The 27137-nt window shown below is 41.5% G+C and overlaps 1 protein-coding gene across 1 annotated transcript in view; it reads left to right on the top strand.

Annotated features, from left to right (window-relative positions):
* The window catches only part of insra (insulin receptor a), a 157221-nt gene that overhangs the window by 88063 nt on the left and 42021 nt on the right, over positions 1 to 27137 (top strand). Inside the window, 4 exon segments of the mRNA XM_061920826.1 lie at positions 7674 to 8010; positions 21283 to 21422; positions 21516 to 21660; positions 25855 to 26063. Of these exon segments, the coding sequence (XP_061776810.1) occupies positions 7674 to 8010; positions 21283 to 21422; positions 21516 to 21660; positions 25855 to 26063 (831 nt within the window).

Genomic DNA, 27137 nt, shown 5'->3' with positions numbered 1-27137 from the left:
TTGTTAGATGCATTTAAGGTATATATGCACACCCCTAATTGATGGTATACAATTAGTGCTGGGCGATACGGCTTTTAATTAATATCTCGATATTTTTAGGCCATGTCACGATACACCATATATATCTCCATATTAGCCTTGAATGAACACTTGATGCATATAATCACAGCAGTATGATGTTTCTATGTGTCTACATTAAAACATTCTTCTTCATACTATCACAACTAAAAGTGTATTTATTAAACAGTTATAAAGCAGTGGCACAAACATTCGTGTCATTTCCAAAACAGAAAGTGCAAGATTGTCAGAGACATTTTAAAACAAGCTATTAGTGCACTTTTGTGCATGATGTCACTAAGATGACATATCAAAACAACACTAAATTAAAGTGCACTTTTTGTACAGAACGCCACTGCAATAGTTTAAAACAAATAAAGTGCACTTTTGTGCATGATGTCACTAAGATGACATATCAAAACAACACTAAATTAAAGTGCACTTTCCGTACAGAGCGCCACTACAATAGTTGAAAACAAATAAAGTGCACTTTTGTGCATGATGTCACTAAGATGACATATCAAAACAACACTAAATTAAAGTGCACTTTTTGTAGAGAATGCCACTGCAATAGTTTAAAACAAATAAAATGCACTTTTGTGCATGATGTCACTAAGATGACATATCAAAACAACACTAAATTAAAGTGCACTTTTTGTACAGAACGCCACTACAATAGTTTACAACAAATAAAGTGCACTTTTGTGCATGATGTCACACAAGATATTTCAATAAGTGTCAAATAAAAATGAGCTGCATAATAGGAAATCAAATAGTGTATATCCTTCGCTATGTGGTAGGTTCCTGCGGATGTTATCTCCTTCTGTTGTTGACTATTTTTTTCATACGGTGTTGATGTGGAAATGGTTACTTGGGCATTTTATTGGTGTGGTACCGAACGGAGATGTTGACATGTGGAGTTTCAAGCACTCTCATTCTCTAGCGCAGGGGCCCGCGAGACGTTGTTTTGCGGCCCGCACCTTAATAAGAAAATTTAATGTTGGTACGGCCCGCGAGTTTGATATGAATGGTGCTTTACAGCGTCATACTTGAATACCCTCGATTTTTCCGGGAGACTACAAATTTTCAGTGCCCCCCCCCCCAGGGATGATCATTCTCCTGAATTTCACCCAAAGAACAATATCAAAGAGACACCGTGGAGGCATTGCCTTTAATGTCCTCTACAACCTGTTACAAAAACCGTACAAGCCCAGCCACATAATGTATTTGACTTCTGTAGATGCAATTAGTGACTGCAAGACATACTTGGTCAACAGCCATACAGGTCACACTGAGGGTGGCCGTATAAACAACTTTATCACTGTTACAAATATGCGCCACACTGTGAACCCACATCAAACAAGAATGACAAACACATTTCGGGAGAACATCCGCACCGTAACAAAACATAAACACAACAGAAAAAATACCCAGAATCCAATGCAGCCCTAACTCTTCCGGGCTACAGTATACACCCCCCCACAACCCCGTTCCCTATTGTAGCCCGGAAGAGTTAGGGCCGCATTAGGCAGCAGGTTGTAGAGGACATTAAAGGCAGTGCCGTCACGGGATGGCCTTAAAATAGTTGTCCGGTTAAAAACCCGTAGAATGAACGTCCCGGGAAATTGTAGGTAGGGGCACTGATATTTGGGTGTTTCTTGGAAAGGTCGTGAGAGTTGGCAAGTATATTGCTAGGGCGGGAAAGTCATTAAAAGAAGGTGAATTCATTAAAAAGTGCATGTTAGCTTTTTGTAAAGAAATCTTTGCTTGCGGCCCAGCCTCACCCAGTTTCTGGGTAAATTGAGTTTGAGAACCCTGCTCTAGCGCGTGATTTTTCAAATGATGATACAGCTGCTACTTTTTGTAGCAACGCTTTTGCGGCATACTTGACAAATTACGGTTGTCTGTTCGACATCTTCCTGCTTGAAGCCAAACCACCGCTAGACGATGGACCCCCTGCTGTTTTTCTTGGGAATTAATTCTTCTTCCTTCATTTGTTACCAGATTCGCACCTTCTTTCTCTCGTATTACCACTCGCACTGCTCCACTAGCATCACAGCTAACTTTACCCATGTTGCTACCTTTCTGCTCCTAGAGGGCGTATACGTATGTGATGTATGTAAGAAGGTGTCTGTGAGAAGGAGAGACAGGAAAGAGTGAGAACAGCCTGTAGTGTAATGCCCGCAGCTAAAAACGTATCCTCTAATATCACCATATAGTAATTTCCTATATCGCACAGAGACAAACCCGCGATATAAAAAAGTTAAAGTACCAATGATTGTCTCACACACACACACACACACACACACACACACACACACACACACACACACACACACACACACACACACACACACACACACACACACACACACACACACACTAAGTGTGGCAAAAGTATTCTCTGTATTTGACCCATCAGCCTTGATCACCCCCTGGGAGGTGAGGGGAGCAGTGAGCAGCAGCCGTGGCTGCGCCCGGGAATAATTTTTGGTGATTCGAGTACATTCGATATATCGCCCAGCCCTATATAGAATACTTCCAACTTTTTGGCCGAGTCTGGTGTAGAATAATACCATCTAACAGAAGTGTAAATGTCAAGCCATTAGACCAGTGGTGTCAAACTCAAATACAGAATGGGCCAAAATTTAAAACCGAACAAAGCCGCGGGCCAAGGTTGAACAAATTAACCTTTTAATAGGGACCCAAACAAGTTTTGCATTGAATATTGAACAAGCAAGGCTTATATAACTTTATAGTGACATCCAAAATCCAGTTTCATCCATCCATCCATTTTCTACCGCTTATTCCCTTTTGGGGTCGCGGGGGGCGCTGGCGCCTATCTCAGCTACAATCGGGCGGAAGGCGGGGTACACCCTGGACAAGTCGCCACCTCATCGCAGGGCCAACACAGATAGACAGACAACATTCACACTCACATTCACACACTAGGGCCAATTTAGTGTTGCCAATCAACCTATCCCCAGATGCATGTCTTTGGAAGTGGGAGGAAGCCGGAATACCCGGAGGGAACCCACGCATTCACGGGGAGAACATGCAAACTCCACACAGAAAGATCCCGAGCCTGGATTTGAACCCATGATTGCAGGAACTTCGTATTGTGAGGCAGACGCACTAACCCCTCTGCCACCGTGAAGCCCAATCCAGTTTCAAATAATAGTGATTAAAAAATATCAATGGCAAATCAAATTTAATAAAAACACAAATTTAAGGCTTTTTTTCGGCGGCGGGTTTGAGTTGGGATGGGGTTTGGTGGTAGCGGGGGTGTATATTGTAGCGTCCCGGAAGAGTTAGTGATGCAAGGGATTCTGGGTATTTGTCCGGTTGTGTTATGGTGCGGATGTTCTCCCGAAATGTGTTTGTCATTCTTGTTTGCTGTGGGTTCAGAGTGTGGCGCATATTTGTAACAGTGTTAAAGTTGTTTAAACGGCCACCCTCAGTGAGACCTGTATGGCTGTTGACCAAGTATGCATTGCATTCACTTTTGTGTGTGTGTATGAGCCGCATATATGATGTGAGTGGGCCGGCACGCTGTTTTTATGGAAGAAAAGCGGACGTACTGACATGTAGAGGACGCCAAAAGCAGTGCTTTTACTGCCCGCCCCCAATATTATTGTCTGGGTGGAAATCGGGAGGGGTACTGAACTTCTGGAGTCTCCCGGGAGAATTGGGAGGGTTGACGAGCTGTGGTGTTACAGCGGCGGGCCAGCTCTAATGTTATTTGATATTGCCTCAAGGGCCAAATGAAATTACACGGCTTGGCCCGCGGGCCAGAGTTTGACACCCATGCATTAGACCATGGCCCGCCGTGTAATTTCATTTGGCCCTTAAGGCAATATCAAATAACATTAGAGCTGGCCCGCCGCTTTAACGCCACATTCACCGCTAATACTCGTCAACCCTCCCGATTTTCCCAGGAGACTCCCGAAGTTCAGTGCCCCACCTGAATTTCTCCCGATTTCCCCCCGGACAACAATGTTGGGGGTGGGCCCTAAAAACACGGCCTTTGGCGTTCTCTACAATCTGTCGCCACGTCCGCTTTTACTCCATACAAACAGCGTGCTGGCCCAGTCACATAATATATGCAGCTTATACACACAAACAAGTGAATGCAATGCATACTTGGTCAACAGCCATACAGGTCCCACTGAGGGTGGCCATAGAAACAACTTTAACACTTTTACAAATATGCGCCACACTTTGGACCCCACACCAAACAGGAATAACAAACAATTTGGGAGAACATCCACACCGTAACACAACAGAACAAATACCCAGAACCACTTGCGGCACTAACTCTACAATATACACCCCCGTTACCACCAAACCCCGCCGCCGAAAAGAGGCATTCAATTTTTATTTTTTTTATTATTATTATTTGAAACTGGATTTTGCATGTCACTTTAAAGTTATATAAGCCTTACTTGTTCAATATTCAATGCAAAACTTGTTTGGGTCCCTATTAAAAGGTTAATTATGTTCAACCTTGGCCCACGGCTTTGTTCGGTTTTAAAACTTTGGCCCACTCTGTATTTGAGTTCGACACCCCTGCATTAGACCCTTTCTCACCTTCTGTGACCTCCCACCTCGCCAATGTTCTTCTGCAAGAATGTGCAAACCCTGAACATTTTATTCCTTTTTCATTTCTTATGTGCTCGCTTTATCCAGGTGGCCAAATGTCGTGTAAGATAGATAGATAGTACTTTATTGATTCCTTCAAGAAAATTACAATGACAGGTGGCCTTTAAAGGGGAACATTATCACAATTTCAAAAGGGTTAAAAACAATAAAAATCAGTTCCCCGTGGCTTGTTGTATTTTTTGAAGTTTTTTTCAAAATGTTACCGGTCTCGGAATATCCCTAAATAAAGCTTTAATGTGCCTTATTTTCGGCTCTCTGCGAAGACACTGGCCATTTCCCTGTGACGTCACACAGTGCTGCCAATGTAAACAAACAATGGGAATACCACAGCAAGATATAGTGACATTAGCTCGGATTCAAACTCGGATTTCAGCGACTTAAGCGATTCATCAGATTACGCATGTATTGAAACAGATGGTTGGAGTATGAAAATATTGAAGAAGAAACTGAAGCTATTGAGCGAATAGCTATTGACGCTATTCATAGCCATAGCATGGCCGAATAGCTGCGTTAGCATCGCCGGTAAAATGTGCGGACCAAACGATCAGGACTTTCGCATCTTTTGACACTGGAGGAACTTAAATCCGTCGAATGATAAGTGTTTTTTCTCGCATTAAATGTGGGTGGAAGGAAACGTAATATAGTTGCAAATGCATCTACAGGTTATCCATACATCTCTGTTCCATGTCTGCTTTATCACCGCCGGTGAATAGCATGTTAAGATAGATTAGCGTAGCATGTTAGCATCGATTAGCTGGCAGTCAACATCAACAAAACTCCCCTTTATGATTTCGTTGACTATCGTTGCAAATGCATCTGCAGGTTATCCATACATCTTTGTGCCATGTCTGCCTTAGCATCGCCGGTCAAATGTGGAGACACTCTGGCACATTCAATGGGGGTCTGGCGGCAGACACTTTGGCATCTTCGGGCCTGTGGTGCAACTTGAATCCTTCCCTGTTAGTGTTGTTACACCCTCCGACAACACACCGACGAGGCATGATGTCTCCAAGGTTCCAAAAAATAGTCGAAAAAACGGAAAATAACAGAACTGAGACCCGGTGTTTGTAATGTGAAAATGAAAATGGTGGGTGTGTTACCTCGGCGACGTCACATTCTGACGTCATCACTTCCAGCGCGATAAACAGAAAGGCGTTTAATTCGCCAAAATTCACCCATTTAGAGTTCGGAAATCGGTTAAAAAAAAATAGATGGTCTTTTTTCTGCACCATCAATCCAATCAATCCAATCCACTTTATTTATATAGCACATTTAAACAACAATAACGTTTCCAAAGTGCTGCACAGCCATGTTAAAAACAATATTATGCTCCACCAATGACTGAATAAAACAAAAAATGAATAAAAATAAAAACAATATAAAAACAAATATGATTTAAAACTATTTTAATGGGTAAAATCAATTAAAACAGTAAAATAAAAATCAAAGTGTATAAAAAACACAGAGGACGACAGAAGACCACACAACTCACGTAGTGTTAAAAGCCAAAGAATAAAAGTGGGTCTTAAGACAAGACTTAAAACACTCCACTGTGGAAGCAGTTTGAACATGGAGGGGCAGAGTGTTCCAGAGTTTAGGGTCGACCACAGAAAAGGCCCTGTCTCCCCTGGTCTTAAGTCTGGTCTTGGGCACCACGAGCTGGAACTGCCTCTCGGACCTCAGAGCGCGCAGGAATGTAAAATTGGATGAGGTCCGAGATATATTGAGGTGCCAGTCCATGTAAAGATTTAAAAACAAACAGCAATGTTTTAAAATCAATTCTAAAATGAACAGGGAGCCAGTGCAAACTCTGAAGAATTGGGGTTATATGCTGGCGTTTCCTGGCCCCTGTTAAAAGTCCTGCTGCCGCGTTCTGGACTAACTGCAACCGGGAGAGAGCTTTTTGGCTAATGCCAGCATAAAGTGCATTGCAATAGTCCAGGCCACTTGAAATAAAAGCATGCACGACTTGTTCAAAAAGGTTAAAAGATAAAAACGGTTTAACCTTTACTAAAAGACGAAGGTGATAAAAACACGATTTTAAAACGCCATTGACTTGTTTGTCAAGTTTAAAATGGCTGTCTATAGTGACGCCAAGGCTGGTGACTTTGGGACGCACATCATTTTGCAATGGTCCCAAGTCAGTGAGGGCCGGACCAAAAACTAAAATTTCCGTTTTTCCCTCATTCATTATTAAAACAATTCTGGGCTAACCAAGCCTTGACGTCGCATAGACAGTTAAGAAGGGGTGTCATCAAGGTATATATTGACGCTTACATAGACAGTTAAGAAGGGGTGTCATCAAGGTATATATTGACGCTTACATAGACAGTTAAGAAGGGGTGTCATCAAGGTATATATTGACGCTTACATAGACAGTTAAGAAGGGGTGTAATCAAGGTATATATTGACGCTTACATAGACAGTTAAGAAGGGGTGTCATCAAGGTATATATTGACGCTTACATAGACAGTTAAGAAGGGGTGTCATCAAGGTATATATTGACGCTTACATAGACAGTTAAGAAGGGGTGTCATCAAGGTATATATTGACGCTTACATAGACAGTTAAGAAGGGGTGTCATCAAGGTATATATTGACGCTTGCATAGGTCTGCTGATAATGTTCCCCTTTAAGATTAGTGAGGAGGTCTAAGAGAAGGAGTCCTTCTTCCTTGATGACATAGCATTGCCACGGCCTACTGTTGCATCAACAACTATTTGTGCATTTACCCTTCAAGTGAACCCATGAACTAATAGAGATAACAGCGCCTTCCATATGGCTCTGGGGGTACTTACTTTATAAATTATGCACATTTTTTAGCGTCCCAGATTAAATCTCCTGTGATCCACCTCACCGTTTGTGAATATTTCCCCCATGGCCCACATGGACATGAATATTTGAACCGCAAAGCTCCCCCTCTCACCTCCGTGACCCGCTTCTGTCTCTTTGCAGTGTGTCCCGTTCAGTGCAAACATCACACCTGCACCAGGGATCACCAGTGCTGTCACGACGAGTGCCTGGGCGGCTGCCTGAAGCCGCAGTCGGCGAGTCACTGCGTGGCCTGCCGGGGGCTCCTGCACCAGGGCACCTGCGTGCAGCGCTGCCCCGACGACCACTACACCTTCAAGGGCTGGCGCTGCGTCTCCTTGGCCTTCTGCCAGGAGCTCCACAGCAGGTGCAGGTGGGAGAAGGAGCACAGCAAGTACTCCGAGTGCCACGAGTACGTCATCCACAACGGCGCCTGCATCCCTGAGTGTCCCTCGGGCTACACCACCGTCAACTCATCTTCGTAAGTGTTTTCATTTCCCTACAAAAAAAGAAAAACGCCAAAGATAATCACTGCATTCACTAATGACTTTTCACACATTGCGCATTTTTAGAAATGCTCCTGTTTATCCAGACGTAATTATTGGATGGACACGGGAAATGGGATTGCTGAAACTGTGATTAGAAGCACAGACTGAGTGCTGAATCTGCTCGCAACTGTCCAGCTTTTGCAGATGATTTCTTAAAGATGGATAGATGGATGGATAGATGGATGGATGGATGGATGGATGGATGGATGGATGGATGGATGGATGGATGGATGGATGGATGGATGGATGGATGGATGGATAGATGGATAGATGGATAGATGGATAGATAGATAGATAGATAGATAGATAGATAGATAGTACTTTTTTGATTCCTTCAGGAGAGTTCCTTCAGGAAAATTTAAATTCCAGCAGCAGTGTACAGAGTAGATAATGGGGGTTTAAATGGAAACAAAATTGAGAAATATTACAATAAGAATAGCAAATAAAAAGCAACAATGGGAATAAAAATATAACAGTAAAATAAGAATATAACAAGAGAAAGTAGGAGCAAAGCACTGGTTTTTACAGTTTGACCCAGGGGTCGTCAACCCAAAATGTTGAAAGAGCCATATTGGACCAAAAATACAAAAAACAATCTGTCTGGAGGCGCAAAAAATTAGGGAAGTGAATTATATTTATGTAGCGCTTTTCTCAAGTGACTCAAAGCGCTTTACATAGTGAAACCTAATATCTAAGTCACATTTAAAGCAGTATGGGTGGCACTGGGAGCAGGTGGGTAAATTGTCTTGCCCAAGGACTCAACGGCAGTGACTAGGATGGCACAAGCGGGAATCGAACCTGCAACCCTCAAGTTGCTGGCACCGCCACTCTACCAACCGAGCTATGCCGCCCGATATTAAATACAGATAGTGTGTCATGAGATATAAATGGAATCATGAGGACTTAAATTAAACTAAATGAGCTCAAATATAGCTACAAATGAGGCATAATGATGCAATATGTACATACAGCTAGCCTAAATAGCATGTTAGCATCGATTAGCTTACAGTCATGTAGTGACCAAATGTGTCTGATTAGCACTCCACAGAAGTCAATAACATCAACACAACTGACGTTATAAGTTTGGTGGACAAAATGAGACAGAAAAAGAAGTGGCATAAAACACGTCTTAGAAAGTCGGAAAAAGTTATGCATGTAAACAAACTATGGTGAGTTCAAGGACCGCCAAAACTGCGCTCGCCAAATACTCGAATCAGTGAAGCATGTTTAATACAAACAGTGTGCTTTATAACAATTAGGGAGGTTTGTGTCATGTTTGTCCTCCTACAGAAACCATATTAAAACAAAAAATATGTTTTTTCCCCCTCATCATTTCCATTTTTCATATATTTTTGAAAAAGCTCCAGAGAGCCACTGGGGCGACCCCTGGTTTAACCCTTGTGTGGTGTTCGGGTCTGTGGGACCTGTTTTCATTTTTTATTAAAAGAAAAATGATACAATTAATACATTTTTCAAACTGAGACTCATTGACTTTGGCTCATTTTCTGTGAAGAACATATATCAGAATACATATTTAATGACCACACACCATACACCCCCCCCTACATATTTATATCATCATCAATCAATCAATCAATCAATGTTTATTTATATCCAGTCCATAGTGGATCTTACATAATTGTGTGAGAGTCCAGTCCATAATGGATCTAACATAATAGTGAGAGTCCAGTCTACAGTGGATCTAACATAATAGTGTGAGAGTCCAGTCCGTAGTGGGTCCAACATAATAGTGTGAGTCCAGTCCATAGTGGATCTAACATAATAGTGAGAGTCAAGTTCATAGTGGATCTTACATAAAAGTGAGAGAGTCCAGTCCATAGTGGATCTAACATAATAGTGTGAGAGTCCAGTCCATAGTGGATCTAACATAATAGTGAGAGTCCAGTCCATAGTGGATCTTACATAAAAGTGAGAGAGTCCAGTCCATAGTGGATATAACATAATAGTGTGAGAGTCCAGTCCATAGTGGATCTAACATAATAGTGAGAGTCCAGTCCATAGTGGATCTTACATAAAAGTGAGAGAGTCCAGTCCATAGTGGATATAACATAATAGTGTGAGAGTCCAGTCCATAGTGGATCTAACATAATAGTGAGAGTCCAGTCTATAGTGGATCTAACATAATAGTGTTAGAGTCCAGTCGGTAGTGGGTCTAACATAATAGTGTGAGTCCAGTCCATAGTGGATCTAACATAATAGTGTGAGAGTCCAGTCCATAGTGGATCTAACATAATAGTGTGAGAGTCCAGTCCGTAGTGGATCTAACATAATAGTGAGACTCCAGTCCATAGTGGATCTAACATAATAGTGAGAGTCCAGTCTATAGTGGATCTAACATAATAGTGTTAGAGTCCAGTCGGTAGTGGGTCTAACATAATAGTGTGAGTCCAGTGCATAGTGGATCTAACATAATAGTGAGAGTCAAGTTCATAGTGGATCTTACATAAAAGTGAGAGTCCAGTCTATAGTGGATCTAACATAATAGTGTTAGAGTCCAGTCCGTAGTGGGTCTAACATAATAGTGTGAGTCCAGTCCATAGTGGATCTAACATAATAGTGAGAGTCAAGTTCATAGTGGATCTTACATAAAAGTGAGAGAGTCCAGTCCATAGTGGATCTAACATAATAGTGTGAGAGTCCAGTCCATAGTGGATCTAACATAATAGTGAGAGTCCAGTCCATAGTGGATCTTACATAAAAGTGAGAGAGTCCAGTCCATAGTGGATATAACATAATAGTGTGAGAGTCCAGTCCATAGTGGATCTAACATAATAGTGAGAGTCCAGTCTATAGTGGATCTAACATAATAGTGTTAGAGTCCAGTCGGTAGTGGGTCTAACATAATAGTGTGAGTCCAGTCCATAGTGGATCTAACATCATAGTGTGAGAGTCCAGTCCATAGTGGATCTAACATAATAGTGTGAGAGTCCAGTCCGTAGTGGATCTAACATAATAGTGAGACTCCAGTCCATAGTGGATCTAACATAATAGTGAGAGTCCAGTCTATAGTGGATCTAACATAATAGTGTTAGAGTCCAGTCGGTAGTGGGTCTAACATAATAGTGTGAGTCCAGTCCATAGTGGATCTAACATAATAGTGAGAGTCCAGTCCATAGTGGATCTAACATAATAGTGTGAGTCCAGTCCATAGTGGATCTAACATAATAGTGTGAGAGTCCAGTCCGTAGTGGATCTAACATAATAGTGTGAGAGTCCAGTCCATAGTGGATCTAACATAATAGTGAGAGTCCAGTCTATAGTGGATCTAACATAATAGTGTTAGAGTCCAGTCGGTAGTGGGTCTAACATAATAGTGTGAGTCCAGTCCATAGTGGATCTAACATAATAGTGAGAGTCCAGTCCATAGTGGATCTAACATAATAGTGAGTGTCCAGTCCATAGTGGATCTAACATAATAGTGAGACTCCAGTCCATAGTGGATCTAACATAATAGTGAGAGTCCAGTCCATAGTGGATCTAACATAATAGTGAGAGTCCAGTCCATACTGGATCCAACCTAATAGTGAGAGTCCAGTCCATAGTGGATCTAACATAATAGTGAGAGTCCAGTCCATAGTGGATCTAACATAATAGTGAGAGTCCAGTCCATAGTGGAGCTAACATAATAGTGAGAGTCCAGTCCATAGCGGATCTAATATAATAGTGAGAGTCCAGTCCATAGTGGGGCCAGAAGGAGACCATCCCGAGCGAGTGAGGTCAGCAGCACAGAGACGTCCCCAACCGATTCACAGGCGAGCGGTCCAACAAGGGTCCCGACTTTCGACAGCCAGCACTTCATCCATGGCCACCAGACCTGTGCCCCCCCTTCCACGAAGGAGAAGGGGGCAGAGTGATGAGTGAAGTGAATTAAATTTATTTAGCACTTTTTTCTAGTGACTCAAAGCGCTTTACATAGTGAAACCCAATATCTAAGTTACATTTAAAGCAGTGTGGGTGGCACTGGGAGCAGGTGGGTCAAGTGTCTTGCCCAAGGACACAACGGCAGTGACGAGGATGGCGGAAGTGGGAATCAAACCTGGAACCCTCAAGTTGCAGGCACGGCCGCACTACCAACCGAGCTATGCAGCCCTGAATAAGCACCCACTTGATTGATAAATCATAGTGTAACGACCTGGACTTACACAATGCGTGGTGTTGGAGTTGTCCGACTTTTTTGCGTGGCTGTAAACGCACCACTGGCTTAGTGCCAAATGTGCATGTATTGGCACAAGTGAGAAAGAGCGAGCGGGTGCTGTTGATATGACAAAGTTGGTTTTAGTCTGGTTTGTACGGCAGAAAATGAGCAGTTTTTGCGAGATATGAATGGTTTACCAATTTTTTTGGTGATGTGTTTGTGGCCGACAATAAAAGGTTTTGCTCAATAAAGTGATCGATGGAATCAATGTCCTCATTAAAGCGTCTCAACAGACGCTACAATGATTGAACAGTGATGACGAAAACTGTTTTTATATTGAAAATTGTTATGCGCTTTTTTTGTTATTTGATTTTGTGCACTGCTTAGATTTGCCGTGCGCAGAGGCCGCATGAGCAGTGTGCATTTGCACAGGCGCGTACCTTAGAGTCAACGTTGCTACCATGACACACCAGACTGTATCTCACGGCACACTAGTGTGCCGCGCATACTTGCCAACCCGGATTTTCCAGGAGACTCCCGAAATTCAGCGCCTCTCCCGAAAATCTCCCGGAATTCAGGCGGAGCTGGAGGCCACGCCCCCCCAAGCTCCATGCGGACCTGAGTGAGGACAGCCGCTTTCACACAATATAAACCGCGTGTCTGCCCAATGACGTTATAACTGGTGAATGATCGACGGCGAGTTCTTGGTTTCTTATGCGGGTTTATTGTTATGCAGTTTCATTAACGTCCTCCCAGTGCGGTAACAACACACAACAACAGCAGTCACGTTTTCGGCAGTTCGTCTGCCGTAAACAGCAATATATGTGACGCTCTTAAACAGGACAATACTGCCATCTACTCTACATGCATATGTGACAATAACATCTACAACTTTTAGAGAGTGCAGTGCAAAACTAGCAAAGATTGACCGGTTTTGGGCCATGCTAGGGAGGGATGAAAGATTCTAGACTCTAGTGCATTTGATGAAAGCACTTTTCTGCGTGCCACACACCAATGCATCGTCAGAGAAGATGTTCAGCATGGTTAGAAAAATAGTGACAGAGAATAGAACACGGATGACTTTCAACTCAACAATGAGTAGAGGAGTGTTATGTGTGTGAATATGTGTAAATAAATGAACACTGAAATTCAAGTATTTATTTTATATATATGTATATATATATAGCTAGAATTCAATGAAAGTCAAGTATTTCTTATATATATGTATATATATAATAAAAATATATAATAAAATAGATATATATATTTAGCTAGAATTCACTGAAAGTCAAGTATTTCTAATATATATATATACGTGTATGTATATATAAATATATATGTATACATATATATATATGTATGTATATGTAAGTATATGTATATATATATTAGGGCTGGGCAACGATTAAAAATTTTAATCGAAGTTAATCGCACTTTTTCTCTGATTAATCGCGATTAACTGCATTGTATACGCAAAGCCCAGTAATGAATTCAAAAGTAGTGTGTAGTGCACCTTTATTGGAATATTCTCCCACATGAACAAAAGCGCCAAAACATTTGTTGTGCAAACACAATTTAAATCAGTCCTTGTTAAACAGTAGCAGTTAAATAGCATATTTTATGAAAATCAACTCAAAAAATGTAAATACAAACATTTAAGCTTATTACTACCACTGCCAGGGTATTTAAGTTATCCTGTTTGTTATGGAAAATAAATATAATCTACATACGAATCTCTGAGCCACAATCATAACACCTGAACAGGCAATTTCTGAGGTAACAGCAGGAACATTTTTTTTATCAGGGATCTTATGTTTAAAAAACCTATATTATAGGTAGTGAGCTGTTTTAGGGAATTTTTGATCAAATTATCCGTAGTAGCAATATTAATAATGTTGTGTTTATTCTGCGTAGTGCACTTAAAATAATTATGACCATATCTAGGAATTGATATGATGGGAATTTTCCGATTGTTTGCTTGGTGCTTTGATAAACTGAACGCATCATATACATGGTACTATATTGTGATGTTATGAGCCAGGGAAAAAAAGAACTACCCTACCCAGCATGCAACAGGAGTGACAAGCATGCGCGGTAGCCCGGTATAGGTTGTGTCGCCATGACGGCATCTTGTATGTTGTGATATGCACGCTCTGAAAGCAAACGTTAAGAACTCAGCCAACACTCCTGGTCTGCATTATTCATAAATAGACAGACAACACAAATACTCCGCTGCTTCACAAGCCGCTGGATGTAGCCGGCAAAGTATTCCCATGCTAGCTAGCCGGTCTAGCAAGCACGCCTCATTCAGTCCAAAACGGCCCGATCTATCCACATTCAGAATTGTCTGGCGGTCGTAAGTGATCCCGGAGTGACCACGCTGTAAGCCAGCCATGAAATTTGCAGAATTGTCCAGTATTTTTGCCAAATGTTCCATCTTTACCAAGAGCCCCTCGACGCCGGGTGCTGCCATCTTAATAAGAAAAGGCGTTAACAAAATAAAAGCATGTAAACAACATACGCAAATGTGCGATAAAATAATTGTCGGCCTTAATAGATTGATGAGTTAACTCGTAATTAACGCATTAATTTGCCCACCCCTAATATATATATATTTATATATATGTGAAATACTTGACTTGGTGAATTCTAGCTGTAAATATACTCCTCCCCTCATAACCACACCCCCCCACCTCCTGAAATCGGAGGTCTCAAGGTTGGCAAGTATGGTGCCGCGGCACAGTGGTTGAAAAACACTGGTTTAGTGTACGCTAGGCTTTAAATGAGTGGCCTGCGTGGAGCCTCGCTTGACTCCGACATCAGCGGTTTGACTTGAAACTCCTTCTGTCGCTCGGCGTGGTCCAAATGACGGCGTGCTGGGAATAAACAGTGTTGTGCTTGGCGGCGACACTCAAAGTGCACATGTGGCACTGAAGAGGGATAGAGGTCAACATTGATTGTACGCTAAAGGAAAGATTTTTTTTTTTGTTTTTTCTCCCAAGACATTCTTAGACTTGTTTTTTTTAAGGCCTCGCCGTTATGTAGATTGTTGTTTTAGCCATCGTAATCTGTTATTAATCTCAAGCACAACTCGGCTCTGGTCCACAATGCGCGCCTTTGTTTTCTACTCATTATGCATTTAGGCCTCGCGAAGAAGTCACAGCCGTGAATAACATCACCAGTTAGCTTTCACTCAGGCACACAACACAGAACAAGACATTTCTGTCCCCGTAAAGTAGCCAGACCAAACAATAACTCACCGTTGTTGTCTAATCCTTGCTTCTAGAGCTGGCCGATATGGACTTTTATTAATATCTCCATATTTTTAGGCCATGTCACGATACACCATATATACTGTATTTTTCGGAGTATACGTCGCACCGGCTGAAAATACATACCGTATTTCCTTGAATTGCCGCCGGGGTGCTAATTAATTTAAAACCTCTTCTCACTCTGGCACTTACCAAAGGCATGCGGTAAATTTAGGCCTGTGCTTAAAAAATTGAGTGTGATGTAAGGCTACCATCATGAAAACCACATTTAATTAAAAAAAAAAAACGTTGTTATGGTCTTACCTTTACTTATAAATGAAGTCCATGCGCAGCTCCTTCTGATCAAAAGCATCGATAACTTGTTCATAGAAGTCTTCTTTATCTTTCTTCACTTTTAAAAGTCTCTCTGTCTCGATGGAGATCTTCCTTTATTACCTCCTGCTTCGATTGAAAGTCCAATTTAGAAAACTGTTTTATTCTAGATATGTAATCCCCCATGTTAAAAGTGCAAGCGAGAGGAAAAAATAAACGATCGCTGCTCACTCTTGCTGCTTGTTGTCACTTCTTCTGCAGCCGAGTAGTCGCAAGAAGGATCACTAGCGCCCTCTACCGCCAGGAGGCGGGAGTCATTTAATGACTCATATTTGACACACGCAGCTACGGTATGTTAATAAAACATAGCTGCTTACTGTTCTTTTTAGCATATTCAATAGTTTGGACCTTAAATCCTACTGAATAGCTCTTAATTTTCTTCCCTTTATGCGATTTCAAATGATTGAAATCAGCCTCCTCCATTTTGAAAATGATGACTGATGACAGGTGAAGTGTCACTCGTGACGTGACGAGTTTGACCCGGCGGAAATTCTAGACACGCGCTAATAAAAATAATCCATCCATCCATTTCTACCGCTTATTCCCTTTTGGGGTCGCGGGGGGCGCTGGCGCCTATCTCAGCTACAATCGGGCGGAAGGCGGAGTACACCCTGGACAAGTCGCCACCTCATCGCAGGGCCAACACAGATAGACAGACAACATTCACACTCACATTCACACACTAGGGCCAATATTTAGTGTTGCCAATCAACCTATCCCCAGGTGCATATCTTTGGAAGTGGGAGGAAGCCGGAGTACCCGGAGGGAACCCACGCATTCATGGGGAGAACATGCAAACTCCACACAGAAAGATCCCGAGCCTGGATTTGAACCCAGGACTGCAGGAACTTCGTATTGTGAGGCAGACGCACTAACCCCTCTGCCACCGTGGAGCCCTAAAAATAATATTTCTCAAAACAAGTTTGACCCGGCGTTAATCCTGAGCCGGCGGTGATGCTAAGCATGCGCTAATTATTTTGCGAAACGAGTTTGACCCGGCAGTAATTCTAGGCAGGTGCATACTATATACCCGGCGGCAATTCAAGGAAATATGGTAATAAAGAAGGAAAAAAACATATATACGTCGCACTGGCGTATAAGTCGCATTTTTGGGGGTAATTTATTTAATAAAACCCAACACCAAGAATAGACATTTGAAAGGCAATTTAAAATAAATAAAGAATAGTGAACAACAGGCTGAATAAGTGTAGGTTATATGAGGCATAAATAACCAACTGAGAAGGTGCCTGCTATGTTAACCTAACATATTATGGTAAGAGTCATTCAAATAACTATAACATATAGAACATGCTATACCTTTACCAAACTATCTGTCACTCCTAATCCATAAATCCCATGAAATCTTCTTCCTCGATGTCGCTTCTAAACAACTCTGCCAACTCCAAAGGTATGCGCCGCTTCCTCTTGTCGTTTCCTGCTGCATATTTCACTACGTCCAGCTTGTAATCTGCAGTACATGATTTCCTTTTCCGTGCCATTTTTGTTCAGCCCTTCTCAGTTTTTATAAGTTACCGCCAACGTTGAAATGATCCATTTTAATAGCTACGGCAGTAGCATATAGCAGGTAGCATTCCATGACCCACAATGCACTTCTGCCAGTTGACAAGTGTGTGACGATTGTTGACATTTTCTTCGTCTCTTCCGCGAATGAGATAAATAATAGTATTTGATATTTTACGGTAATGTGTTTATAATTTCACACATAAGTCACTCCGGAGTATATGTCGCACCCCCTATGAAAAAAACTCAAATTTATAGTCCGAAAAATACGGTATCTCCATATTTTGCCTTTGACTTGAATGAACACTTGATACATATAATCACAGCAGTATGATGATTCTATGTGTCTACATTAAAACATTCTTCTTCATACTGCATTAATATATGCTACTTTTAAACTTTCATGCAGAGAGGGAAATCACAACTAAGTCAATTGACCAAAAGTGTATTTACTATGGGTGTAACGGTACACAAAAATTTCGGTTCGGTACATACCTCGGTCTAGAGGTCACGGTTCGGTTCATTTTCGGTACAGTAAGAAAACAACAAAATATACATTTTTGGGTTATTTATTTACCAAATTTGTAAACAATGGCATAACATACATATACACACAGGGTCCATTGCCAGGGTTAATGTGGTCAACATCTACAAAATAAAAACAAAATAAGATAAGGCTCAGAATGGTTTCTTAACAAAACCTTTCTACATATCAAGTGATTTTTTTGATTGATTGATTGAGACTTTTATTAGTAGATTGCACAATACAGTACATATTCCGTACAATTGTCCACTAAATGGTAACACTCCAATAAGTTTGTCAACTTGTTTAAGTCCACGTTAATCAACATTAAACTGCCTCAAGTTGTTGCTCACTTTAAATAAAATGACAAAACTTTTCTTCTACATATAAAAAGTGCAACATTAAACAGTTTCAAGTCAAGCCCCAAATTAACTTTTCTATTCCCCTCCAGCCTGGCTAACTTGGCAGTAAGAGGATATATTGTCTCATTGTTCTTCCACCATAGAAGTGGGTCAAAATCAATTTTTTAATGCAATATGGACTTAAATCTGCTGCTATAAAAACATTTCTTTTTGCTATAGCCCTGCCTGACTCGCCGAGGAGAGGCTGCTTGAATGCGGTGGTGACGCTTCAAATGGGTTAGCATGTGTTATGAGAGTAGCGTATGTGCGTGTGTGGCCCTACAATATGTGATAGCATTTGAGGTGAGTGTGTGGGCGAGCGAGGTGAGGGAGCGGTAGCGTGAGTGCGGGGAGTGGCTAGTGTTTTGTTGGATTGGCTGTGTGCAAGACCTCGATTGATTGATTGATTGATACTTTTATTAGTAGATTGCACAGTCCAGTACATATTCCGTACAATTGACCACTAAATGGTAACACCCAAATAAGTTTTTCAACTTGTTTAAGTCGGGGTCCACGTTAATCAATTCATGGTAGTAAAGCCACGATTTGCAACTAGTTGCCGGACTCTTCATTTACCCTGGAGTCCAGAGCTGTGGAGACCCACTGCCGGGTAGAGTAAAGGGTGTTGCCCCCGAGAATACATCAGCCCTGGAGGAGTGTCTCCCCTGCGCTCCTCGACTACAGTCTGGGAGTTGGAAGCAGGAAAGGTGCAACACATGTTTGACGTGTTGTCAGAAGCAGCTGCTGAACAATGAATGCGTCCTCCATTGTTGTATCGCGCAGCCAAAGTGTTCCCGAATGGGAGATCTTAACGAGGCAGGAGGGTCTTCCAGCTCTGGCTTTTACATGTTGTCCTAGCCCTGTCGCTGCTAGCATGTGTACTCGTTAGGTACACCTCCGAACCTGTAATATCTTACTGAGATCATTTAGGACCAAAACACTCTAACATAAAATCTGCTTATTGAGAAGAATGATCTTATCAGACATAAAATAAGCAAATATCACCCTTATTTGAAATATTTCGTCTTACTTAGATTTCATTTTTTGCAGTGTAGTCCGGGCCACTTGAAATAAAAGCAAGCACGACTTGTTCAAAAGGATAAAAGATAAAAACGGTTCTACCTTTGCTAAAAGACGAAGTTCATAAAAACAAGAATTTAAAACGCCATTGACTTGTTTGTCAAGTTTTAGAAAATGTCTATAGTGACGCCAAGGCTGGTGACTTTGGGGCCCACATCATTTAAAATGGTCCCCAAGTCAGTAAGGGCCGGACCCTTTTGGTCGGTCAAAAGGCTCCAAAATCAAGCTCATAGTGAATCATGTTTCACACTCACATCCATCACCCGGCGTCAACTTCGGAGCAGACGCCTAGAATGAGAGACAGAGCCAAATAAAGGGCCTTCAAACCAGAAATGTCAGACAAACACATTTAGCCGTGCAGCTAATGGGCTTGATATTTCTCACAGGATGTTGATGGAGGGCGAGAGCATATTTAAGAGCCGGATAAGGAATATGGCATCGCCGTCGTTTCCACGGTGATCCCTCCCATTACCTACTTCAGCGCTCGCCTTGTGTTGTTAGCGCTACCAGAGTGTTTGTATGAACTTTGCCTCACAGAACCAGACTGTTTATTACAGGAAAATGTATAGCGCATATTAACATCCTTGTTTCTTAATACCCTCTGACACACAAAAGCGAGTACATTCACATTTCTGCCAGCATTTTTATTACGGTAAAGAGATAAATACTGTACACTGACTTCTCCCATTGAGTAGTCCGTGTTATGTTTAGGAGGGGGAGGTGACGGCAACAGACACCAGAGGGTTGTAATGTTCAAAAATATATTATATCTATATAGACTATATATATAATAATGAAACAATACTAATATAAACTAAGGAAATGGATTGGGAACTAGATCCAAAAGTGTATGTGGTGTGAGGCTGTGTGTGTAGTTAGCTGAGGTGTGTGTTACCAAATGTTGTTGAGAGCGAAGGAACACGGAAGATGATCCAGGGCAGGAGAGAAGCGTTAGAGTCCAGGGGCAAGCGAGGAGTTGAGAATCAGCAAGCGCGAGGGAGGCGGGGAAGAGTCCAGAGCAGGCCCGGGGCGTCAGATTTAGATAAAAAAAAGTGTGTCTGGGGGCCGGTACGTCTATTTTTAGGAACACTAATACAAAACCTCACAATATTGATTGAAATCTAAAATCATTTAATGACTCATATTTGACACACGCAGCTACGGCATATTAATAAAACATAGCTGCTTACTGTTCATTTAAGCATATTCAATAGCTTGGACCTTAAATCCTACTGAATAGCTCTTAATCGTCTTCCCTTTATGCGATTTCAAATGATTGAAATCAGCCTCCTCCATTTTGAAAATGATGACAGGTGAAGTGTCACTCGTGACGTGACGAGTTTGACCCGGCAGAAATTCTAGGCATATGCTAATTATTTTGCGAAACGAGTTTGACCCGGCAGAAATTCTAGGCATATGCTAATTATTTTGCGAAACGAGTTTGATCCGGCAGAAATTCTAGGCATATGCTAATTATTTTGCGAAACGAGTTTGACCCGGCGTTAATACTGAGCCGGCGGTAATGCTAAGCATGCGCTAATTATTTTGCGAAACGAGTTTCGGCAGTAATTCTAGGCAGGCGCATACTATATACCCGGCGGCAATTCAAGGAAATACGGTATTCAGAAATGCAAATGTGCTGACACTGGTGATATCGCCTTGTCTCTGCTTTGTCTGCGTCACGGTACTCGATGTTCTGGACACAAACGCTGATATGAGATTCGCAATCTTCGAATTGCAAGTTGTCCCTTTCCACAGATGGAAAAGTACAACTTCAGCAGAATTGATAATAACTTTAGCAACGGCCTTTAAAGCACAAGAGTTGTGTGATCTATTACACATAATTATTCTAACAGTGTTTTCTTTCTCTGTTCCTCAAGGCTGAACTGTATGCCATGTGCCGGCCTTTGTCCGAAGGTGTGTATGGGCCTGAAAACTGTGGACTCCATCACCGCGGCCCAGGCTCTGAGAGGCTGCACCATCCTTAACGGCAGTCTGGTTATCAACCTGCGCGGAGGAAGTAAGCGTGTCCTTGTTGCAGGAGTGTCTCTTTTTTCCCATCGCAAAGCTAAAGACTGAATCTGACGGTGGTGTGTTTTGTGTTTTGCCACAGACAACATAGCGGCAGAACTGGAGTCCAGTCTGGGCCAGCTGGAGGAGATCACGGGGTACATGACGGTGCGACGGTCCTACGCCCTCGTCTCCCTGTCGTTCTTCCGCAAGCTCCGTGTTATCCGCGGGGAGGAAACGGAAATCGGGTGAGGCAGCAAATTGAACTCCGAGTGTCCTTGCCATGCCTCTTATGAAAGCAGAAAGGATCATCTTGCAGCCACATCAGGGTTGTGCAACATATGCAATACTCGATAGAGCTGTTTAAATATTATAATACATGTTGATGACACATTTTTGCTGTGTCCTGTAAATTTGATCAGAGTATGACCGCGTAATCAAAGCAGCAAGCTAGCGGCTAACATTCTAAGTTAGTGTCAAGTTCAAACACTGATGACATCTAGTAAAAAGGAGAAGAAGCAAAGAATTAAACAGAGACAGAATTCAATTTGGCTCAATTTGAGGAGAGACGTGTACATCTGTACATTTGTACGGTGTCATCACGCTATGCCAAAAGATTGCATGCCTCCTTCTTTTATTTAGACCTTCCCCTGACCACATGGCAACAGCTGCTTCCAAAGGGACGGAGTCGTAAACAGCCATCGCCTTTGATTACAAAACAGTTCAAAAGAAAAGGTCGGTTCAAAAAAGAGGTTCGAAAAAGAGGTTCGTAAAAGAGTTCAAAAAAGCGGTGCCTGGAGGGGAGTCAGGCCCTGCTTCCTCTTTGCTTTGTAGTTCTTGGGTCACGACAATATATCTCTGTTGATTACAATACATGAAAGAAACAAAACCCCTTCATGTTGCTTTCCATCCTACACAGTGAAGCAGGCTTGGGCAATTATTTTGATTTTGTATCTATCTATCTATCTATCCATCTATCCATCCATCCATCCATCCATCCATCCATCCATCTATCTATCTATCTATCATCCATCCATCCATCCATCCATTTATGTGTGTATATATATATATATATATACACACATAGCGGCATAGCTCAGTTGGTACAGTGGCCGTGCCAGCAACTTGAGGGTTGCAGGTTCGATTCCCGCTTCCGCCATCCTAGTCACTGCCGTTGTGTCCTTGGGCAAGGCACTTGACCCACCTGCTCCCAGTGCCACCCACACTGGTTTAAATGTAACTTCAATATTGGGTTTCACTATGTAAAGCGCTTTGAGTCACTAGAGAAAAGGGCTATATAAATTTAATTCACTTCACTTAATTCACTTCACATATATATATATATATATATACATACGTAAACTGTGAAAATCTGCTGTACAGTATGTGTGCTTGATGGGTCCTATTTTTAGGAACACTAATACAAAACCTCACAATAATGTCTAATCGAATGCTAAAAACGTTAAGACAGACCACCTTGAAAACGGAATGGAATTAAAAAAAAGATATTACTGAATGAAACACCCAGAATTTACATGAAAATAATGAATGTAGGATTTACAATATTAACTATGAAGGGTAAAACACTGAATATTGACAACATATGAATGTCACATCCCCTCTCCATCCACATATTTTACAATCAAGTAAAACGCAACAAAAATGCCATTCATTACATTCAATTAAACCCGGAAATGGCGATCAAGACCCAAAAGGATTTTTTTTTTTTTTGTTTGTTTGTTTTTTTTAGTCTGTGTGAGGATTATGACTAATTCTTCATCCAAACGGGAAGGTATAAACATCCCATCTGTCGGCATATCAGTGAGAGCAGACATTATACAGTAATCTCCCCAAACCTTCACCAGCTCAACTGTCCGTCACTGATTGACGTCCCCAGGTCCCGGATCCCGCACACTCAGTTCCACCAGTGCCAATTCTGAGAAACTACTTTTTAGTAGTGCGTTGGTCACAGTCAGCTGACTAGCTAATGCAGCTATTGAAGCCGTCGAACTGCTGCATCGTAAAAGTTCATTCTAGATTAGAAATGATGCTTCTCACTAGTATAGTAGAATGTTGTGGCCATAAACAGAGAAGTTGGTCAACTTTGACATTCAACTTAAACCTGGAGATGGCAATAAAGACACAAAAAGATGCTTGTTTTTTTATTTTTTTTTATTTTTTATTTTTAGTCCAACCTTTTTTATTGAGATTTTCAAATAGACAGAAAAAAGTGCAAGTGGAAACAGTACAATTTTAAAGTCAGTAAATTCTTCACACCCTTTCCAAGTACGAAATGTAATAAAGCTTTGCAAACACCCTCAGGCACCTTTTGCAAGGATTTTGCAGACCACTTCAGAACCAAGATCCGAGACATCAGATCTGGTCTCCAAACACAACAAGTTTTATCTGCTGACACACCTGATCTGTTGTCCTTGCCTTGGGGAACACTGGAGAGGACACTCGGTTGAGTTTTCTCTCAAGTAAACCCAACAACCTACCTTTTAGATCCCATCCCCACATCACTTTTTAGATCTTTTTATGGATTATTTGAGGAGCAACTTTTAAATATTGTGAAGTGCTCTGTTCAGACAAAGTCTTCCCTACCGCTTTTGAAGCGGGGGTGGTGAGGCCCCTTCTGAAGAAGAGCGTTTTTACTAACTACTGACCTGTATCCAACTTACATTTTTGAAGTAAAATTGTAGAATACGTGCTTTTTAACCAAGTCAATGATTTGTAAATATAAAAAACATTTTACAATCCTCGTTTCCATGTGAGTTGGGAAATTGTGTTTGATGTAAATATAAACAGAATACAATGATTTGCAAATCCTTTTCAACCCATATTCAGTTGAATGCGCTACAAAGACAACATATTTGATGTTCAAACTTATAAATTTTTTTTTTTTTTTTGCAAATAATAATTAACTTAGAATTTCATGGCTGCGACACGTGCCAAAGTAGTTGGGAAAGGGCATGTTCACCACTGTGTTACATCACCTTTTCTTTTAACAACACTCAATAAACGTTTGGGAACTGAGGAAACTAATTGTTGAAGCTTTGAAAGTGGAATTCTTTCCCATTCTTGTTTTATGTAGAGCTTCAGTCGTTCAACAGTCCGGGGTTTCCACTGTCGTATTTTACGCTTCATAATGTGCCACACATTTTCCATGGGAGACAGGTTTGGACTGCAGGCGGGCCAGGAAAGTACCCGCACTCTTTTTTTATGTAGCCACGCTGTTGTAACACGCGCTGATGGCTTGCCATTGTCTTGCTGAAATAAGCAGGGGCGTCAATGAAAAAGACGGAGCTTAGATGGCAGCATATGTTGTTCCAAAACCTGTATGTACCTTTCAGCATTAATGGGTGCCTTCACAGATGTGTAAGTTACCCATGCCTTGGGCACTAATGCACCCCCATACCATCACAGATGCTGGCTTTTGAACTTTGCGTCAATAACTGTCTGGATTGTTCGCTTCCCCTTTGGTCCGGATGACACGATGTCGAATATTTCCAAAAACAATTTGAAATGTGGACTCGTCAGACCACAGAACACTTTTCCACTTTGCATCAGTCCATTTTAGATGATATCGGGCGCAGAGAAACCATCAGCGTTTTGGATGTTGTTGATAAATGGCTTCCACTTTGCATAGTAGAGCTTTAACTTGCACTTACAGATGTAGCGACAAACTGTGACAGTGGTTTTCTGAAGTGTTCCTGAGCCCATGTGGTGATATCCTTTAGAGATTGATGTCGGTTTTTTATACATACGGTCATTCAATGTTGGTTTCCGGCCATGCCGCTTACGCGGAGTGATTTCTCCAGATTCTCTGAACCTTTTGATGATATTATGGACCAAAGATGTTGAAATCCCTAAATTTCTTGCAATTGCACTTTGAGAAACGTTGTTCTTAAACTGTTTGACTATTTGCTCACGCAGTTGTGGACAAAGGGGTGTACCTCGCCCCATCCTTTCTTGCGAAAGACTGAGCATTTTTTGGGAAGCTGTTTTTATACCCAATCATGGCACCCACCTGTTCCCAATTAGCCTGCACACCTGTGGGATGTTCCAAATAAGTGTTTGATGAGCATTCCTCAACTTTATCAGTATTTATTGCCACCTTTCCCAACTTCTTTGTCACGTGTTGCTGGCATCAAATTCTAAAGTTAATGATTATTTGCAAAAATAAAAAAAAGTTTTATCAGTTTGAACATCAAATATGTTGTCTTTGTAGCATATTCAACTGAATATGGCTGGAAAAGGATTTGCAAATTATTGTATTCTGTTTATATTTACATCTAACACAATTTCCCAACATTTTTTTTATATGTTTTTGATTTTATTTTTTTAATTGATTAAGAATCGTTACAAATAAAAAATCCAGATAAATGTAAAAATGGGTATTCTCTTACACCCCTATCCCCTGTGACCTTTGACTTTCCCAGCAATTACTCCTTCTACGCCCTGGACAACCAAAACCTGCGGCAGCTGTGGGACTGGTCCAAGCACAAGCTGGCCATCCCTCAGGGCCGTATGTTCTTCCACTACAACTCCAAGCTCTGCATGGGCGAGATACGCAAGATGGAGGAGGTGACCGGCACCAGAGACCGAAAGAACGACATCGCGTCCAAAACCAACGGCGACCAGGCCTCGTGTAAGTAAACACAGTCGGTGTTGCGGCTACGCTAGTTCTTTCTTGGCGGCCGGTGTTTGCTAAAGCGGGCTCAGCTTGCACAAAAAGCTAGTGTAAATGATTTGGCTGGTGCACATGTACAGTATGTACAGTAAGCGGTCATGTAAGATAAAGGCCAAAGTCTTTATATAAACCCAGACTACTTCATAATGACGGCTGGAAATGGTCAGCTGTTCCACAAAATTGTGTTTGGATGAAATCAACTTTTTGTATCATTTTTATTAAAGTAAGAATGATACAATTACCGTATTTTTCGGATTATAAGTCTCTTCGGAGTATACGTCGCATAATAAAGAAGGCAAAAAACATATACCGTATTTCCTTGAATTGCCGCCGGGTATATAGTATGCGCCTGCCTAGATTTACTCATTTCGCAAAATATAATTTTTATTAGTGCATGTCTACAATTTCCGCCGGGTCAAACTCCTCACGTCACCTGTCATAATTTTCAAAATGGAGGAGGCTGATTTCATTAATTTGAAATCGCATAAGGGGAAGACGTTTAAGAGCTATTCAGTAGGATTTAATGTCCATGCTATTGAATATGCTAAAAAGAACAGTAAGCAGCTATGTTTTATTAACATACCGTAGCTGCGTGTGTCAAATATGAGTCATTAAATGACTCCCGCCTCCTGGCGGTAGAGGGCGCTAGTGATCCTTCTTGCGACTACTCGGCTGCAGAAGAAGTGGCAGCAAGAGTGAGCAGAGATCGTTTATTTTTTTCCTCTCGCTTGCACTTTTAACATGGAGGATTACATATCTAAAATAAATGAGTTTTCTAAACTGGACTTTCAATCGAAGCAAGAGATAATAAAGGAAGATCTCCAGAGAGACTTTTAAAACTGAAGAAAGATAAGGAAGACTTCTATAAACAAGTTGTTGATGCTTTTGATCAGAAGGAGCTGCGCATGGACTTCATTTATAAGTAAAGGTAAGACATTAATAACGTTTTTTTTTATTAAATGTGTTTTTCATGATGGTATCCTTACATCACACTCAAATTTATAAGCGCAGGCCTAAATTTACTGCATGCCT

This window comes from Nerophis ophidion, linkage group LG14 (assembly GCF_033978795.1).
Source record: "Nerophis ophidion isolate RoL-2023_Sa linkage group LG14, RoL_Noph_v1.0, whole genome shotgun sequence".
NCBI classification, from domain to species: domain Eukaryota; kingdom Metazoa; phylum Chordata; class Actinopteri; order Syngnathiformes; family Syngnathidae; genus Nerophis; species Nerophis ophidion.
This window is presented reverse-complemented; position numbering and strand designations above follow the sequence as displayed.